The sequence below is a fragment of the Lepisma saccharinum genome, chromosome 13 (genome assembly GCF_977018435.1).
Source record: "Lepisma saccharinum chromosome 13, izLepSacc3.1, whole genome shotgun sequence".
NCBI classification, from domain to species: Eukaryota; Metazoa; Arthropoda; class Insecta; order Zygentoma; family Lepismatidae; genus Lepisma; species Lepisma saccharinum.
This window is the reverse complement of record NC_139241.1, coordinates 14,890,363-14,910,734: the sequence shown is the minus strand read 5'-3', so window position 1 is coordinate 14,910,734 and position 20,372 is coordinate 14,890,363. Positions and strand designations below refer to the sequence as shown.

Sequence of the window (20,372 nt, the reverse complement as noted above, 5' to 3'; positions counted from 1 at the left end):
CATACCTTACAGAGAATAAGATAGAGAATAACCGGAGTAAGAAAATCATGCATTTTTACACAAAATCTAGATATTCCAGTTCCGAGCACAGGCGAAGCCAGCCCGAAGTTCACTCAATCTCAAGTCGGTCACAGTGCCGCTATGGATGATGGAAAACCAGCAACCTCACGTGACTGAAGCGACCACGGCACCCATTGGCTGCGATTCTGGATCGGATGTCGTTAGGAACTTTTGCTTTACTCGATTAACTCTTTACATTCTCATCTGTAAGGAATGTTTTATATATAGACGTGTTGTCCGAAATCTCATCTTTACATTAGTGTAGAATACACATCACAATTTTACTTCATAACTGTTTACAAAATTCTTAAAGCTAACCCTTCTGATGGAAATTTTAATGGCTCGGGATAGGAAAAAAAAACATGTGGTAGATTTGTTTGGACGCATGACGTCACACTAATATGGTCCACTGTGAACCATGTAAGCAGCCTCCCTCCCTATTAACATCTGCACTGAGAGCTGAGGAAACATCCCTTCCTAACAATGTCCACTTCAATTGTTGATTTGGTATATTTTACATCACTTTTCTGCTAATTGCAAGGATGAGGGTGAGTGATGATGTGGTGATATTGATGAAGGGACACCCACAAAGAACAACCATGCCAGATTCGAAGCTGGGAAGCACAGTGTGCAACCCACTCCACCACGGAGGCCGGCAATGTCCACTTCAAGAGCTGCTAGAAAGCAATATCTGAATTCAATAACGCACGTTTTTTCCAGGGAGGAGCAGGGAAGGTATTGTCTTTTTAAAGGAGAAACACGGCATATTTTCCTACATAATACATAGTGTTGCTCCCTCAAAAACACTCCTTCAGTTTGAAGTTATCATGTTCCTGAGACTCCCTCAGAATAGTTAACAGCAATTACTGTGACTGAAATGAAATTAGATGTGTGAAACATATACTTTTAAGTTGAAATTCATTATCTTGGGTGGGGGGTTTTGCCTCCACTTCGAAACGTTAAAGGGTATACAACAGTGTGAAGATGATAGTTTGAGTACAACCTTCATGAAACCCTTACCTTGTTTGGGGGATGGTTTGTGTTGCTGTTCCATTGCTTTCTCAAAGAATTTCATTTTGTCGCTAACTGACATTTTCACGCCACTTTCAGCAGCAGGGGCTTCTTTGGCAGCCTAAAGTAAAAGACAAATTAGCACAATCCTATAAATGCAAAATTATAATATTAACATATAATTATAACCTATGATACAAACTAAACTTACTTAATTTCTATTTAGAAATTGCAAAGAATATACACTGCTTCACAATTGCTAGGAAACAATTGAAATTCTGTGTTCCGCACTTTAGAGCAGATACAATTTGTTGAGGGTGCTGGTATGCCGCCTCTATAATCCTTACAGACAACAGGGCTGCCCACTATAATAAATGGGATATTCAGTTGGCTGAAAGGTCCCCCCTCCTTTAGGATGAGTCGTTGTTGACTAGACGTATCTTGATGTAATGGCTATGTGTAAGTGTTTGCATATAATTATTTAACTAATATATCGATGATGTTATGAATCTTGAGTATATCATTTAACATACCACTCCGGCAGGACATCAGAAGAGGAACGTGGAACCAGTCCCTCGAATTGTCCCTTCCCAGGAAATTGGCATTGTTCGTGTCAAGTTACAAAAAAGCAGAAAGTTTGTTATTCTTTATTCTTAACAACAGAAATAAAGTACAGTTAGTGAGTATTCGAAGAGACTAACCGAAGTAAAAACTGCATTGGTTTGAAAAAATGAGTGTAAAATACAGGAAGCATTCTTCTTTTTTCATATTCTACCACTTAATACAGAAAGGAAATAGTTCCAGAGTTTTCAAAATTCAAAAAATGAACAAGGCATGTAAAAGTTTAAGATTAGTTTATATTTATTAGTTTATGATAGTCATATTGTATAATATAATCATAACAATGGTAATAAAAATTATTATTATTATTTCTACTATTCAAGTTTTATAAAATTCCCGATGATGCCCACACACTCAGGTTGAAGCATCCACGCTCACTGTTCATGATAAATTAGCAAGTGTGATTCTATTGGGTATAACTTGTCAAAAACAGTGGTGTGTGGTGCAATACTGTCATGCAAAATGAACAAAAAACATTGGAGTGCTTTTGATGGTGCATGAGCTGTGGCACAGCTCCAGGCAAATTGTAGTCACTGAAATTGCAAAACCAATGAGTGTGTCAAAAACAGAAACAAAAAAAAAGTGATTTTATGCCAAAAAACAAAAGCTCTTTCTTTATGTGGTGCTTAATCCAAGAGAACTGGTTAGTCAAAAGGAACAGAACTGATATTCCTGCACAGTCAGTAGCAGACCAAACAGTTTCGCATTGGCTGAATATTGTTCAGTTGCATGCACCACAACCAGTTACGTATGTTCTGTCATTCCCTGCCCTCATCATTACATCATGAATGAGACCAATCATTGGCACTGCCACAAATTTTTGCAGGGGGGAGGGGGAGTCAGGGCATTGATTAGTATAATAAAAATAATTATTACCATGTTTATGGTTATTATTACACAAGAATAACTATTATAACTAATACAAATAAAATTAATTTCATTCCAAAATTATTTATTATTATTATTATTGCATCCCTAGGAAAACTTTTCTACTCAATCCACTAGATGAATGAACATACAACATAATTGTTTTCATTATCATTACTATTATTATTATTGTAATTTTGTACAGTAAGTGTACTGAAATGCATAGTTATTCTATTTTGTTATTACACAACTTAGTTTTTGCAAAAGTTTTAAGAATTTTGGGGAAAATTTGCGTCGAAAATTATTACATTACAGGCCAAAAAGACAAAAAAATTTAAGACCATATCGCCAATGGAATGATCAATTCTTGCACTCGCAGAAAGGGCTTCATGGTGTTTAAATTGTGTGACTTCTCAAATAAAATTGTAATTTTTTGCAATTTTGAAAACTGTGAAGAAAATATGAACTGGTTTCAGTATTTTACACTCAATTCTTTGGGTTAACACATTTGTCTTCATTATTCTGTTTGAATACTAACTAACTGAACTTTATTATGTTATTAACAATAAAAATATCAAGCTTTCTGACTTGAAATGGGCATTGCCAATTTCCAATGTACCAGTTCAACTCTCCCCCTTCCCTCCTGATGCCCATGAGACCAATGCGAGTGGTTAAAGGTCCTATTCTCAGAGACTGAGTAACATGTTACCGAGGACAAAACATCTGTGAAGTTGACCACTGCGGTGATCCTGGTATCACGATCCGGACAGATACATTTATACTGGCATCACGCCAAGGTGCCCTGCAGATATCATTCTGTTTTGTGTTGCCCTCAGTGAAGTCCTACCTTGGTTATAAGTTAGCATACTAGGTATGTTGGTTGGTTATGGCAAAATATGTCTGGCTCTGTTCCCTAGCAATTATCAAGCAGTGTATGTTGTAGGTTATTTAAACATTCAGCAAAACTGCATTGGGACTATCCTGTTAAAGGAATATGGCACACACAAAAAGACTTAAGAGTTAAGAAACTTTAGGCATGCGATCTGTATTATTTTCATAGAACCATCCTTCAAATTAGTTTCCTTTACAAGAAACACTGTCTTCTTCCTTGTACAGAGCAAAATTCATAGTTAATTTTCTGCATAGCCATAAGAATGTGAAGTTAATATAATCTATGGCATAACAGCCCGTGAGGACCAGTGACTACCTACAGACTGCTGGCCACACTCCCACCAAATCTGGAAAATCATCCAATCAGTTATGGGGTGACATGTGGTCAGCACGACAGACCCAAGTTGTCGTTGTAGGTTTTCTATGACAGGGTTATGCTACTCATTAATAGCATGAAAATGTGGGATTAAGACATATACTACATGCCAAGCTGCCAAACTTATTGGGCCCACCGATACTTTTTACAGTATAAACTTTTGGGCCCTAATTAGGGTGGCCGTGGCATACAGTATTAGTCTTAATCCCACATTTTTGTTTGTGCTGACATATCTCTTGGTTAGCATCCAATTTCGACTTTGATAGCACTGAAGCAGTCATGGAATGACCCAACTGCTTGTATTATACAGAATTTGTTACTATTCAATCCAAAAGATATCTGTGAACACTGTTTTAAAAAAAATATGAATTTGGAAGTTTATTTTCATTATTTTATTTATTTATTTTGAACAAATGAAGTACGAATTTTGCTCTATTGAAAGGTAGGGGGGAAGCACTTCTTGAGAAGAAAATGGTTGGGTTGATGAAAAGAGTCTAGATCACCCTAAGGCTTATTCAAGGGCTTTCCTGTTTCATAATTTGTGTCATCTTCATCTTGAATTGAAATCAAATTAATCCTTTAGATTCATATCACACACAGTAATCACTTATTCATAAAATGTATGTTTTTCAACAAATAATTCAAGGGTTCGGATGTAAAACATGGTAAGTGACATTCTGGAAATTTTTTAGTTACAAAGTACGAGGGGTGTCCCATAAGTAGTGGGCCTGATAGGGTTCCCATAGTTCAATCTGAAAATAATTTTGGGATTTGAAATAGCAATTCTTTGTAAGTGTATAAGAAAAGCGGTGTCCAGTTCTAACCAACCTATTATTCTTTGCATGAGCTAGAAGTGTGCTAAGTGCGTAACATCAGGAAAATGAAGAGAGGAGAGATACGAGCAGTGATCAAGTATCTGTTGAAAAAGAGGTTGAGTCCCTAGGAAATCCACGAGGATATGGTGACAACATTAGGAGAGAATGATCCATCCTATGCCACAGTGAAGAGATGGGTAGCCGAATTTAAGTGGGGGAGAGTGAGTGCGGAAGATGGCCCTCGCCAAGGCAGGCTAGTAGAGATGGTGACACAAGAAAATGTAGAGAAAGTGCACAAGATTATTATTGCAGACACGTGTGACTGTGCGATATATTTCAGAGGAACTGAAGATGTCCAAATAAACAGTGGAGCGCATTGTGCATGCCCAGTTGGGGATGAAAAAAGGTTTCTGCGCATTGGGTTCCAAAATTTCTAACAAGTGAACAAAAGTTCACAAGACGCATTATCTCAGAACGACATCTTGAGCTGCTCCAGGCTGATCCAGACGGGTTTGTTGAACGACTTGTGACTGTTGACGAAACCTGGGCTCATCATTATGTACCGGAGCCAAAACAGGTATTAAAACAGTGGAAACACCCCGGCTCCCCAACCCCAAAGAAGGCAAAGTCCGGTCCCTCTGCTGGGAAAGTGATGACGACAGTCTTCTGGGACTCTAAGGGTAAACACCATGACCGGAGAGCATTATGCTTCCCTGGTGAGGCAATTACGGGGTGTTTTGAAGACTAAGCGATGGGAAAGGTCTCTAATGGGGTGATTCTGCATCAGGACAATGCACGTGTTTACACATCGCTTGTTGCAATACCAACCATCTGTGATTGTGGGTTCGAATTGTTGGACATCCTCCTTATTCACCCGATCTTGCTCCATCAGACTTTCATATATTCCCTAACCTGAAAAAGCTTTAGGGGGTGTGCATTATCAGTGTGATGATGACATCATCAGTGCTGTGGGTAACTATTTTGCAAGCCTTGAGGAAAGCTTTTATAAGCCCGGGATAAAAGCACTGCAGAAGCGTTGGCAAAAGTGTGTGGACCTGCAGGGAGACTACATAGAAAAATAGGTTGCTGTTGTGGTCCCATCCTGTTCCCTTCTAGGTTAGGCTTGCTACTTATGGGACACCCCTCGTAAAATATGCCATCCTTCAATTTTTGAGTGAAATTGCCATGTTATACAATTTGCTTTGGACACAGTGAAGTCTTCTGAAATCGGTAAACACAACACTAAAACAATTTATCCACTGTATAGCTTCTAATAACATTTTTTCTCAATGAACTCAGAAATGAGCAAAATGTCACTTACCATGTTTTACACCCGAGCCCTTCAATTCTTGATGCCTAGCTCTTAACACACAGATTTTGTTCCTTAAAGAGTAAAAACAATCCGTTCCAAATTTCCTAACACCTATAAGGGTTCATCTTCATCCTTTTGAGAAACTGTTTATTTGGAATAATTTTGTACAACTCTTATTGCTTATTTATAAAAATGAGAAGATTGACTGAAATTATGCAAAAAACAAAAATATATTCAATTGCCAATTGCATGAACTATTTTCTTCATAATTTGTAATACTTCTTTTCTTTGGTGTTCTTCAAGAATCCTCGACATATATGCACATACTAGTTCCTTTAATTTTGAAATACATATTCTCAATTCAGTGACAAGATGTCACAATTTTTCCTAGATAAAATCTGCCACCCACTCAATTAAACAGAAACTTAAATAAGAGTATTATAATCATAAAATTACTCACCTCACTTTTCCACCAGTCTCTAACAATAATTACATTACCTATTTCATCAGTGTAATAATACTTCTTACAATAATTATTATAACTTATTGATTCTGCAAGATAATCTATCATTAAACATTACACACAGAACTTCAGTGATAATGGCGAACTTCAATGATTATGAACATGAGATGATGTATAAATGTGTCATTCAATCTTGAAGAGAATTTTCACTGAACCCTGTTAATTCCACTACCAGCAAAACTTCCATATTTTCTAACTGTTAACTACCCATAATTATTATACATGGTGTCTGGAAAAGACTGCACCTATTATTTCTCTTTCGTTCTAGAAAACCAGTGTGCAGAGAGGTATGTAACAAGGACTGATTGCAACTAGACTGCAGAATTTTCACTTGAAATACCTACCGTACACTTGTGAACGGGTTGTGCAAAATGGTGCTGACAAAACAACAGAAAGGGTTTTGATTTGTAGAATATGTTAAAATGACATCTGTTATCACAGTTAAAGGCAGTTTTCAGCATCAGTTTGGGTTTGATCCACCTTATAAGAACTCCATTAAGTGTTGATATATGTAATTCGTGGAGAAATTTGCCTGTGAAAAAGCAAAAGCACTGATCTCCCAACATTCTTGGTGGAGGTAGTGGATAGAGTGCATGCCTTCCAGCGCAATCCGAGGAACTCGGTTTGAAAAATGAGCTGAGAGTTGTAAATGCCCCCACTCTATGGTATTGAATGCGCTTCATAAGTATTTGCAACTGAAGCCTTACATGGTGCAACTTGTGCAGGCACTCACTGAACCAGACAAAGCAAAAAGAACTTCACTCGGTCCTTAGTGTAAACATGCAGGAATAACCACTCTGTTAGAGAGGTCAGTTGAAAGTAAACTTGCAAATACAGAATCATGGGGTTGAGAATAAATGTCTTGAAATGTCTTTTCCAGACACTGTGTATAATAGTGCAAAACTACTTTTGCTACCTGGCACTAATGGGAACTCTATGAAACTTTAAACTGGAAACTTCACACAAACTTCCACCTGAAGGTTTGTCTTAAAGCATGCATAGAAAAAAAAATGTGCAAGCAGCAGTTCCCAACAACAAAACCCACCTCCGAAAAATTGATCTTCTTTCCCGAGAGACGAGCATTGGGTTTGCGACTACGAGCAATGGGATCCACCAAATCCTCTGTCGAGGAGAAAGATTCATTCTCGCCAGAAGCATGATCAGCAAAGGATGCAATGAAATTTCGTGGTCTGGGTACCGGACGGTGATGTGCAGTGGGCTCTTTTGATGGTTGGTTGCTCGGCAGCGTGGCATAGCCAGGTGAGTCGGGAGCATTCCTTCGCGAGGGAGGGTTCGGCAGGGTGGAATATGCAGGATCGTGTGCAGATTCTGGTTGCATAGTGGGGGAATTTGAAATGCATGGGATTGGTGATAATGCATCGTTTATTGCAGGTTGATGCCCACTAGATACAGGCTGAATAAGACAAGCAGAGAAAGTAGCAGCATTAGTTGTAGAGGGACAGAAACTGGCTAACTCTTACTCAAATTAATGTAAATGAAATCATAATTAGTACAATTAACGTTCACTGTAGTATATTAATCACACATGAATGTAGAGGGTGAGCCAAAAGTCACAATCAGATATTGAGATAATGTTATTGTAGTGAAAGAAATTACAGTAATCAATTCACAAACTGTACTGAACTGAACAAGTTCTATTAAAGAGTGAAATGATAATAATAACCCGTGGTGCAATACTTCTTATGGGCCAAAGCCTAGCAACTGCTTGTCTCACTCCCACATGCCTCAGCAGAGGTGGGCAATCATCCAACCAGTTATGGAAGACGTGTGGTCAGCACGATTAAAACACAGTCGTTGTTGTAGGTCTCCATGACCGAGTTAAGCTAGCTCTCCAATTTGCTCATGATGGTGGGTGGCCACTGGTCGCATACGCTGGCCGAAATCTCAGGAGAAAACTTGTTACGCATGCCCCATGAGACTTGAACCAGTGTGTGTCCCATAGCCTGAGCGCAAAAGCCTGATGCCTTAGACTGCACAGCCACGGTGCGGGACGTAAAAAAAAGAGTGAAATAAGACAAGAATATCTGTAAGATTAATGTCAGTGCAGCTCTGAATTGTTATCTTTGCTGTATGTTTACAGTCAATCTCCGTGCATATTTTCATGGTCTTCCACTGCATTGTGCATCTAACACGGAACCAGTTGCAAAGGTCTTGCTTTCAAGTTCTGATAATTCAACTCAGTTGGAGCTGATTTTTTGAATTGATAATAAATAACAATGATTTCTTCATACTTTTCAGCAGTTCGTACCTTTTCATCCACCAACATACTAACGAGACATTCCTCAATAGTGAATCGGGTTGTATCTGCCATTGTTGATAACACACAAAACAGTCACCCTACTAACACAAGGTGGGAAACCAAACACAGGAGTAATGCATGCTGCCACAATGTGGCTTTAAATCCCAACATTGGGATTGACTAACCTCTATTGGAAAACGAATGAATTATTAAGACATAACGTATGCAAGGACGACAAACATGCCTCTCAACCTATGACGCTTGCAATAATACATTCTTGCATTATAAATAGTATCCGATCGTGACTTTTGGCACAGGGTGTGTGTGGAAAAACAAGAGCACTCCAGTAAAAGGAATAGAAGGTAAGCCATTTTTCTTTGCACGAAGTGACATTCTCTTATCAAGCAAATTATATTCACTTAATACAAGGTGTTGAAATATTAACATCTGTTACACCTTTATCAAGGCATTGACAACAGAGCACCAAATTTTGGATACCCTTTTGCAACAATTAAAATATCATGGCAGACAAACTGGCCATGGCAGTGCACCTAGTGATTGTCAGCAAAGCAGTCAAAAGTAGAAGCTCACCAAGCAGTTAAGCAACATGGTGGAAGGATAGTGTATTTTGTATTTTTGTTAATTAGCACCACTTTTCTACAGCTGAACTTCAACGATGCTGTAAAATTATGAGTGATAAGTGTTCACAATAAGTTATAACACTTGAGCCAATTGAATGTTCTGTACTGGAAATATCTGGGCATATGATGAACGTATTCATCAAAACTGATATGAAAATCTGTGCAGTAATATTGCATTACGCAGTCATAGCACATGAAATCAAATACAGAAATGTTCATTTCCTGATGTGACCTCCTCTTTTTGCCACATGACTCATTCACAGTTTCACATGCTATCACACATTTAAGTTTTGCCTATTGCAACATTGTTGTTTAGCAATTTGTTGATGAGTTCACACATGCACCTTATGTGAACATTATGTTATATTCATGATTGGGAAAAGAGAGACGCGGTAGTATATAAATACGGAGAAACTAGTACTCACTTTTATCCGCGAAGCTGTTTTTTCTTCTTTTTCGATTAATTTCAGTGGCCACAAGTTCCAACGAGGATGGTGGCAGTGGCCACTGAAATTAATCGAAAAAGAAGAAAAAACAGCTTCGCGGATAAAAGTGAGTACTAGTTTCTCCGTATTTATTATGTTATACATGATGCAAAGTAAGAAATTTTCCTTCTGCTTTTTTTAGTGACACACCAAGAGTTGTTCAAGCTGTCAGATGTGCTAGGAATGTAGTGAGGATATGGGGAATTAAAGATCAAATGTGCATTGCTTGATTTTTTCTTATACATTTAACCATGAGAAGAAAACATCCTTTTACTGGAAGCTCTCATGAATGTGTATCATGAATATGCTCAATTATATACCACATACAATTAGATGAGCTACCTTGTTTAAATAATGAAAGTGATATATGATTAATGATGGCATGCAATACAACTATTACAACACAAAGTTTATGGTTGCCAAACTTCTTATAGATTGCAGAATTATATATACATTGCATGGAAGAAAACTGAACATTATTATTCAGATGAGCAAAATACTACTTTTATACATAAAATTCATCTTTCGGGTAAATTGTACTTTTTCTTTACATTTTTTTAATTTAAATTTTGAGGCACTTGTCTGTTGCTTTTGGCTATCTCAACAATGGGTATAGCTGGCCCCTGTGGCGAAGTGGTTAGCACATCTTGCTACGAAGCCAGGGGGTCCCGGGTTCGAATCCCAGCCTGGGCATGGATGTTTGTGAGTGTTCATTCATCAATTTTATCATATCATCACTCACCCCCATCTTCGCAAATTAGCCAAAAAGTGGCACAAAAAGCAAAGTAAAATAAAGCAAATCAATCAATCAATGATGGGTATGATATAGTGATTACACAAAATTGATTAAGGGACGTTCACAACACTAAACTCAAGCCCAGGCTGGGACTTTAACCTAGAATCTTCAGTGGTGAGATGGTGAGTTGACTATATTCAATGTGCCTGATCCCTATGCATCTATCAGATAAAGTTGATACTCTTATTACACTTTGTTTCAAGACAATGCCTCAGGTGCCAACAACTGGGGGCACTTCATATGGCACAAGACACTTTTCCAAAAAAAGATCCAACTTCTACCAATACATTTACCAGGAGAATCAATGAGATTGTAAGCTACTATTAGGGAATGTTGTCTACCAACAAATTTCTACTTTTCAATGTATTGCAGTTCTTCAGAGTCCAGTTCGCATAAATGATTAAAAGGTTTCACCGTAAACTTCTCTTTCTGAAGTTTTATTTAAAAAATGCCGACCTGCATGAAGGGGTCCAAGGTTTGAATCCCCGCCTGGGGATGGATGTTGCGAGTGTCCATTCATCAATTTCATCATATCATCATTCATCCCCATCTTCACAGATTAGCCAAAAAAAGTCACAAAAGGGGAAGTAAAATAAAGCAATCAATCAATCAATTTAATTAAAAAAACTATTACAATTATTAATGTATCCTAAAATGCATGGTAGATAACAGAAGAATCAACCTATGTGAAGTTGGAAAGCAATCAATATACTATTATTGCAACAGTGTGAATGTTCCAGGTTATTGATTGTTCTGGTATTTGAAACCAAATGCTTCCAACTTTGAATGAAACAGCTGCATTGCCACTTCATTTGGTTTGATTGACTGACTGATTGATTCACTGATTTGGTTTATTTTATGTCGCTTTTCTGCCACTTCTGGATAATTGCAAACATGAGGATGAGTGATGGTATGATGAAAATGATGAAGGGACACTCACAAAGATACCTAAGCCCAGACAGGGACCCCTGATGTTGTAGCATCCTGTGCTAACCACTCTTGTCATGGAGGTTGGCCCCCACTTCATTTGCAATTACTAATTTAGCAAAAGCAGTAGTAACCGTGAACCATTAGTTGCAAATATCTACTAGCATGGAACGTTAATGGGACTTTATTCATTGTCTGCAGCTTCTACATTTAACAAATCTAACACTACGCTTCAAAAGAGCATCTCTTTCTGTCTTCCGGTGAACAAGTGTCTTTACCTGGGAATAGGGATTGAAGCTACAACAGACCTATAAGTTGCTCTAAATTTGGTGCCACAATACTACAGGTGGATGTCATGAAATAGTTGGTTAGCATACAAGATTTGGAGTAAATTGCAGGCCCATCATAGGTTCTCCGAAAAGAAACTTGTTTATCTCAAGAGAAGAGGTGCTCTCTAGAAGCATTGTATCAGAATAGGTTTTAGAACATGGATATTAAATATCAACTACATGTATTGAAACTATTGTATATTTTCACATTCTCCCATTTTTCTCCATGTTAAGGTTGTAAAAGTTCTATGCAATGAAAATTCAATAACATAATCATCCTTTGTCAGTGTAGTAGATTATAAGTAGATTGACTGGTACAAAACAAGCAAAAGTGAATTCTGTATGATAAAAATATTTCTACATAAATCGAGGCTCAACCAGGGACAAAACCAGTGTGTTTGACATTTCATGCTCTACCACTAAGATTACCCCAGATTAATTATATCACAACAATATTAATGATTATTCAGGAAAGTATGAGATGAAGTTGGCAACCACGTTACAGCATTGAAGTAACTGATTAACACTGTGTTAGTAAACAAACATAAGACAAATTATAAGTACATAAAGCAAAATAAATCAATATATGTAATAAAAAGTATTTTGTTAAATTTTGTTAGTTATCAAACTGATAATATTACATTGAGTGTCAATGACAAAATCATATTTATTAGTTATTAAAATGAAATTAAATGAAATTAATCAATTACAAAAATGCAAGCAAAGATATTTATTACTACTAGTAGCTCACTGACTCCTCTATGATCACTAAGATTAAATATTTTTAGAAAGAGTACAACTTCTAATTTGTATAATGAATATTTTTGCTTGCCATTGTGTAATGTTTTTTAATTCTATTAAAGACTAATAACTGAAATGACGATGTGTAAAATAAAGATTAAGAAGCATATAATTTAAGTTCAATAATACAAATACAAGATTAAAAGAAAATGCATTTAAATATTAACTTTACCTATTTTTACTTTCCATTTTTACCTTTTCTTCAGAGGAAATCAAACATTATTAGAATGTAAGAGTGTGGTACAGTCACAAGGGCTGCACTGTATTGATCCTATTGAAAGTCAACAGGATTGTTACAATGGAGAAGCACACATGACTGTACAGCTGCTGAAATGTTCACATTTGAGGCAATCAAATTAACAGTACATCAAGTTCTTGAATAAAAAATAAATAGAATTAGGGATGGGAATAATTGGTACTCTATCGGTATCAGCCAATACAGGCATATCGGTGTATCGGTTTATCGGTAAAATTACAGATTATTTTACCGATCCGATATATCGATAAATATCTGTTAATTTAGTGCAAAATTCTGCCATTTTGTTGTAATTTTTATGGATAATCTCCATGCCCTACTTTCTAAAAAAATAATGTCTAAATATGCAATTTCTTCTTTCACTGCAGTCACCTTGAAACAATACATTTATTAAGGAGGTCAATGAACCTTTCAGGTTCTTCAAGGACCATTTCTAATTTTATATCGGATATGTAGAATATTGGTTATCGATATCGGTAAATTTTATATCGGTACTTTATCGGTATCGGCCAAAATTTCATATCGGCCCATCCCTAAATAAAATTCTCTGGCATTTTTTTTAAATAAATGCATCCACAACTTTATCATAGCACTGTTGTATTTGTGATGAATGAGTGTAGAACAAAGAAATGAAGAAATAGAAAAAATATAATGTTACAGAGTAAACAATCTATTTACTCATACTTGGACAATGTATGAATCAAAATTACAAAAATCACTAAAAATATCAATGTTTCTTGTTCATGTAGGGCACTTTCAGTTTTGTTGGAAAAGATGTTTTCAGGATTTGTACCAGGCAGGAGCAGACAAACTTTAATACACATTATTTGTTTCTTTCATCAACTCACTGAGCAAAAATATGAACTGATTTCAATGTTTCTGTGAAGGTAATCAATATACGTATTGATTCCTGATCGACACAATTGGACCCTTTTGTTTTTCTTTAGGTGTTGTTTTCATTCTGTTGTTTCAAAGATGAATAATGAAGCAAAATGATGATGAAATGTTTTCATTCATAGTGCTTCTATCTGTGTCCAGTTATCAAACAACCCTCATATACTCATAGTAGCTCACAAAATACAGCACATTCACACATTTTTATGTTTTATAAGTCAATAGTAATATTTCTTTTTACTTTTTACGCTTCAAATTGCAGTCCTAAGTGCACACAAAATTATCTTCTTCACACCACAGTCTTCATGAGCAAACACTACAGAAAATTTTAAGTCAATATATTTTAGAACCACTCTCTACCCATGCCAGAAAGCTGCAGACTGGTTTCCTTTTTCTCCTGGCAGTGTCCAGCACTTATCTTGGCCAGAATTTAGGTGACGCATTTTACGCATCTTTCCTCTACCAACATTTCAGACTGGTTCGGCCTTATTCTTTAGGGTAGTGTATTTAGTTATGTGGTCATGTGTCTGGGAAGGCATCAATATGAGCAGTAAGAGAAAAAGAAAACAGAATGCTTGGAATAATTATTTAGTAGTGGCCAAGGCACCATCTTGTCTGCCATTCTGGACAGGTACACTTGCTTTGAAATGAGATGAATATGGAGAAAGCACATTATTTTTGAGGTAGCTTAGGGTTCATCATGTTAAGAGTTAGAGTCAGCAGGGGTTCAACTTTAGCATGACCAACTTATAATTCTCCGCCAGTGGTACTTACAAGCAACTGGTGGACCCTGAATGATTGTGATACTTACAGTGAGCCAGAATTCGCCGGAACTATATTCTGGCAAATCAGTGTCGGAACTCAGTTCCTGCTGCAACACTGGACATTTATTTATCTAATACACTATGCCAAAATCCATCCTTTGTTGCATTATACGGTGTACGGTTTTAAAAGTGATATCGGGCGGGGCCATGCAGAGCCTGTCCGTGGCGACCAGCCTATGGCAGGAGTGCAACATTGTACAGGTAGGAAACTATGTCGCTCAAGTAAAAGTCGTGTTCTGTATTTTTCTTGTGTGCATTAACATTTATTAAACTTGCCACTTTAAGCCTCATCATAAGATAGGGCAAGACATTTTGAACCTGACTGCCCAAGTCCCATAAATTTCCATCTCCTACAGCCGGAATTATCGTTTCTTGAAGAAACACTGGGAAACAACACGTCTAAACACAAACATAATGACCCTTTCATCTGTTCCTTTCGTTGCCACCATGTTGACAGCTGAGTTGTCCACCATGTTGACAGCTGAGTTGTGTCTTGGGAAAACAATGGGTGTTAAATTTGTCTCAATATACACAATGACCCTTCATTGTTGTGGGCATTCTCAAACATTGCAAGTCCGAGTCAGTTTGAGTTCTAATATGCTGCAGTGATATGATATTATAATCCTGTGTAGAAACATTTACTAATTATTTCACTGTACTTACGTATATATACTGTGTATGCATTACATATATTATTATTATTATTATTATTATTATTATTATTATTTAAAAAAATTGAATATTTGACATGTAGCTAATTCTCTGTGTTTTCCTTCCGCTAGCAGTTAGTTTGGCAACAGCACAATAACACTGGCTGCGTATTGACTGAACTCATGTTCCTTCTAAAAGCGTACGTGGTATAATTCTTGCAAAACAATAGAAGAAAAGGAAAAGAGAAAGTTATTGTACTCCTGTGGGCAGTCAGTAGGCTCCAGGTCCCAGGTATTTCAGGGTGACAGGACTATAGAATGTATAATCTTTTATTTGGTAGTCCTCAATGCCTAAAGTGATGTGAATACCTTGGAAGAGGGATAATTTTCCCGAGCCTGGAGGATAAGATTCTAGGAGGGAAATTATATCATATTGCTGTCAGTTTGTCATTGTCAGTTGTGTGCTGTAATAAAATAATGTAATTGTTTCTATGTGATTTTATTTCTCTCAATTCCTGATAATCTATAAATTGAAGTAAAATATTTTCAGTTCAAATTTCCTTATTTACAAGTTATACAGTATTTCCAGAAATTTAAAAAAAATAAAATATATTTTGGTTAGTTTAAGATGTAAATGTATGTCCTGAAATGACATACGTAACAAATCTTGTGTTTGTATATTTACTTTGGACTCAATAATAATAAACACTGTTATTTTAATATGAATTTTGTAGTAGTAGTAGTGGTTGGTTCTATTCATTTGCGGTTGGAATGCTGGCTACTGAAACCACTTCAAGCACTTGTTGTGAGCACAATGTTCTCACGCTGCACTGTTACTCAATTGTACAATGACTGGCCAAAGCAGGTAATGTGGGACGTTCAGAGTGTTCCATATGTATGTGGCTACTCTGTGTACGGTACATGTGGGATATTGGGTGGTCATGCACATTGCACAGTGCCATGAAGCTGCATATAAGGGGGATGAGGTGGTAGGGCACCACACAATCTTGAAATTGGCCAACAAAGGTAAAGTGCTCCCCTATGCTTTGCACCATGCCATGAAGGCGTATAGGGGGTGTGGAGTTTGGGCCCAACACTTTCTTGATCACGGCCGAAGGGGGGGGAGGTGATTTAATCAGAACCACGTTTCTGGCTGGCTTTACCCCCCAGAGTTTCCTCCTGGTACCCACTTTATACAATGCTGGGTGAGCACCGGAGCCACTTGAACAGGTGGAAAAAATCCCGGTTCTCCCCTGCCGGAGATCGAACCTGGGTCTCTCGCATGGTAGTCAGATGCCCTAACAACTGAGCTACCGCAGCATCCAGTAAAATAGGACACAAATACAATTCAGGGTTTACAACAGAGAACAACTAACTCTTCATTAGTGTTACATGGGTGTGCGTGTGTAAATAGCGAAGTTTAGTGTGAAACATATACTCTTCTTGTCTGAACATGGAATTCCCCCATTCCATAAAATTAAAGTACAGAATATTTATGATTTACTAAACCCCATTGAAAACATTTATTCAGGGTTGGTAGAAACAGACAAGGCTAACATTTCACAATATGTATTAGTTTTACTTTATACAAAATTAAATATATTACAGGAAAATATTAAAATCATATCAGTAATCAAGGTGGTAAGAGGACAAATGCTTGTTACATAATAAATATCTCGTAATCCATGTTGTAACATGACTTACTCCATTGCAGCAACAATTCTCACCATCTCTTTCATTTATGTATTCCTACGATCTAATTTCCTTTTTTCTTAAAAAAATGCAAAATCTTCAAATTTCTACTCAGTAATTTTCTTATAATGTTAAAAAACCTCCACTAAAACTGCTCTCATAAAAGAAGAGGAAAAAGAGCTCTAGCACCTACTCTTTCCCTCCCATGTTACAGTAGCTGTCTCAAAATGGAGCTGAAGTAGCCTCGGGTGAAAATATTTCAATGAAAAAAAAAAGAATCAAGAGGAAAAGATGACACTGATCCAAACTGTTCACTTTTTTAAAAAGCTTGATATAAATTTTTGAATATTTCTCTTTTTCAGTTCACAGAGGGAAATTCCTTTAAAAAATAACTCGTACACTACTAATGGACACAATGCACATGAACACTGTTAATGTAATAAGATGATCCCACTTAAATGGACGACAGCAGTATTTTTAAGGTTTCCAAGAATGTTATTCTCTTGTCAGTTTGGTATCTTTTTTTTTTTACTTGTCCGAATGATGTGACGTTTTGATTCTCCAGCCCAAAACAGCTTAGCTTGTTGAGAAAGAATATGAATATATCACCATATTTTCATAAACTGCATAAGTTCATTGACACGCTTCATTCTCATCTAGTCTCACATAATGGCCAACACTCGACACCATACGATATTAAAAAAAAAACTGTACACTTATTGACAATATGATCACCGGGAACATTGTTAGGACAGTTCAAACAATGATAAAACTTTCTTCTCCTACACTTTTACAGTATTCCTTCTATCATAGACACATTTCAACAACAAAGACCTGAGCTCAATGGATATTTGTACAGCTGAAAACATTTTCGTTTTAATTTCTTCCAAACGAAACTTCATTTTCTGTACAAGGTGAAGAATCACATTTATGCTTCTGGATTTAAACGAAGGGCACCTAGATCTCAGCCATTTGTTCCAACAACACACTGGGTGCAGAAAAAAAAAAGCACATCACCATGTTGAATCCAAAGTTATTTCCACAACACACCATGGGCCTGACACGAAATATTCACAACCAAAATACTGTTTGGGAAGAGGAAGCAGATGTGTGGAGATAGATAGAGAGAGACTGTCGCAAGACTAGACAGCATTTATCCTTTGTTACAAGAGTGAAGAATTCTGAAAAGATTAAAAGTGCAAATTGATTGTGCCACATTCTCAAACACATCTTGCACTTTATTTTTTGTATACACCAACAGACATAGAGTCACTCCATAAAAACACAACTCGTTTCTTTTTGTTGAGCATATGAATGAATTACTGAGTGTACTATATTCTAATTTTGTAGATGCAGGTGTAGTGTGAAGAATTTAAGCAAAAAAAACTGCAGGCTTGACCAAGACTCAAACCTAGCAGCCCTGTTTCACACATAAAGTTGTATACACTACAGTCCCGTTTAACCGAATTTCAGGGTTAACTGAATCGCTAAAAAAAGCCATTACTCGTGTGCAACCGTGTTTTACGTGAGAGCACCGAATTAGCACAGAAGAATCATGGTTTACATGTAACAAGAAGACAAAACCTCCCCTGCTGAATTGCTTCTGATTAAACGTGTTAAAGATCGAGCTGCTAAGAAGCGTTCATCTAATCTTAAGCAAAATAAAATATCGATTTTTTTTTCACAAGCTGAATTAAAACTTTATTGTTTTAGTTGTATGGCTTTTTGTACCAGAGCCTTAATGTTACTGTAATTCTTGTTCTTGAGTTAAATGACTACGTATTATTGTAAGCTTTTAGTTTATGTCTACACGCTGAAATACATATGTACTGTATATCAAAATACTGTACGTAATAAAATGGACGTACTGTATATAAAAAAAAACTTTATTCCGGTTTGACCGAATTTTCGTTCAACCGAAGCACCATCGGTCCCATCAAATTCGGTTAAACGGGACTGTAGTGTATTACCTTATAATTTGTGTACACAGAAAGTATACTATATAGTAGGAATGGGACAAATTAATCGGTACTGTATTTTTTTCAGGCCGTATAGGCATATCGGTGTAAAGGTAAAAGGTAGAATACCCCGTGCATAAAGCACCATGCCATGAAGGCACATTTAGGGGATGTGGGGCTTACCCACACATCTTCTCGATCTCAGGTATTTTGGAGGTGATGTGATCAGCACCATGTTCTAGCCACATTCCCCCCCCCCCCTTCCCAGGGTTGCCTCCAGGTACCCATTGATTTCAGGCAGGGTGAGCTCCAGAGCCGCTTCATATGGGGAAAAGGCTGGAAAAATTCCATCCTTAGATCTCCTACCGCGGGAATCGAACCCAGGTCCCCCGCATGGTAGTCAGATGCCCAAGTAAAACCAGCACAACTCCCCTATCAGTATATAGGTTCATCGATAAAATTACCAACAAGTTTACTGATTCAATATGTATCTGTAAATATCTTGTAATTTAGTGCAATATTGTGAAACTTTGTAATTTTTATGGAAATAAGCACATAATCTCCATCAGTAGTTTTTTAAAGTGAATATCTAAATATCCAGCTTCTTTTGATCTGTTCATCTGATAACATACATTTATTAAGGAGGTCAATGAACCATTTGGAATTTTATATATGATAAGTAGAATATCAGTTATCGGTTTGGGTAAATTTATGATCACCAGCTGTCTTGTGTAAAATACACACTTCAGATGGTGGTGACAATTTAATCCTATGACTTTTATCCTTTTAATCATTTTTGATTCTACTTTCATCCATTTAATGTGATTTGTTTGGGCTCCCCAAGACAGAATATGGCAACAAATCTGAAACATCGGATTTTGGAAAGAATCTGTTAAAACAGACATAATTAGCGACTTGTGTTTTATTCACTAAAAAGGTTCATGTTGCTGTATTTATACGTGGAAATTAAATGCTTTGGGACTATTGAAATCCTAATATCACCTGGGATATGTTGCATCTATACCTTGTCGTTAGTTCAAATGCAAGGATGTCATGTTCAGTCTCAAAATAAAGTTGTGACGAATTATGGAGTGACTCCAGTGTACACCCTACTCCTTGAATATACATAAATTTACAGTTTCAACTGGCTACAAATGTTATCAAAATGCTATTGCAATGCATTATTTCTTATGAACCGTGACAGAATACAACAAGAGAATACTCCAAGCTATCTGATTACTTTATATTATACACATTTTCATTTCTGACAGAGCACAAACTTACATTCAAAGATCTATGAGACAGCAAAACTTGGAACACTACTTATCTTTTCCTACCAAAAAGCATGCAGTAAAATAGGACACAAATACAATTCAGGGTATA

The 20,372-nt window shown here is 36.8% G+C and overlaps 1 protein-coding gene across 7 annotated transcripts in view; it reads right to left on the bottom strand.

The window, feature by feature from the left end:
- Positions 1–20,372, bottom strand: part of LOC145997186 (protein lap4-like) — a 320,630-nt gene that overhangs the window by 26,423 nt on the left and 273,835 nt on the right. For 6 of the 7 annotated variants that reach the window (XM_083133899.1, XM_083133902.1, XM_083133903.1 and 3 more), the window contains exons 30-31: positions 7,522–7,890; positions 1,081–1,192 (exon numbers count right to left, since the gene is read on the bottom strand). In XM_083133899.1, the coding sequence (XP_082990025.1) occupies positions 1,081–1,192; positions 7,522–7,890 (481 nt within the window). The remainder of the gene's footprint in view (positions 1–1,080; positions 1,193–7,521; positions 7,891–20,372) is intronic. The other variant, XM_083133906.1, reaches the window with a different exon arrangement.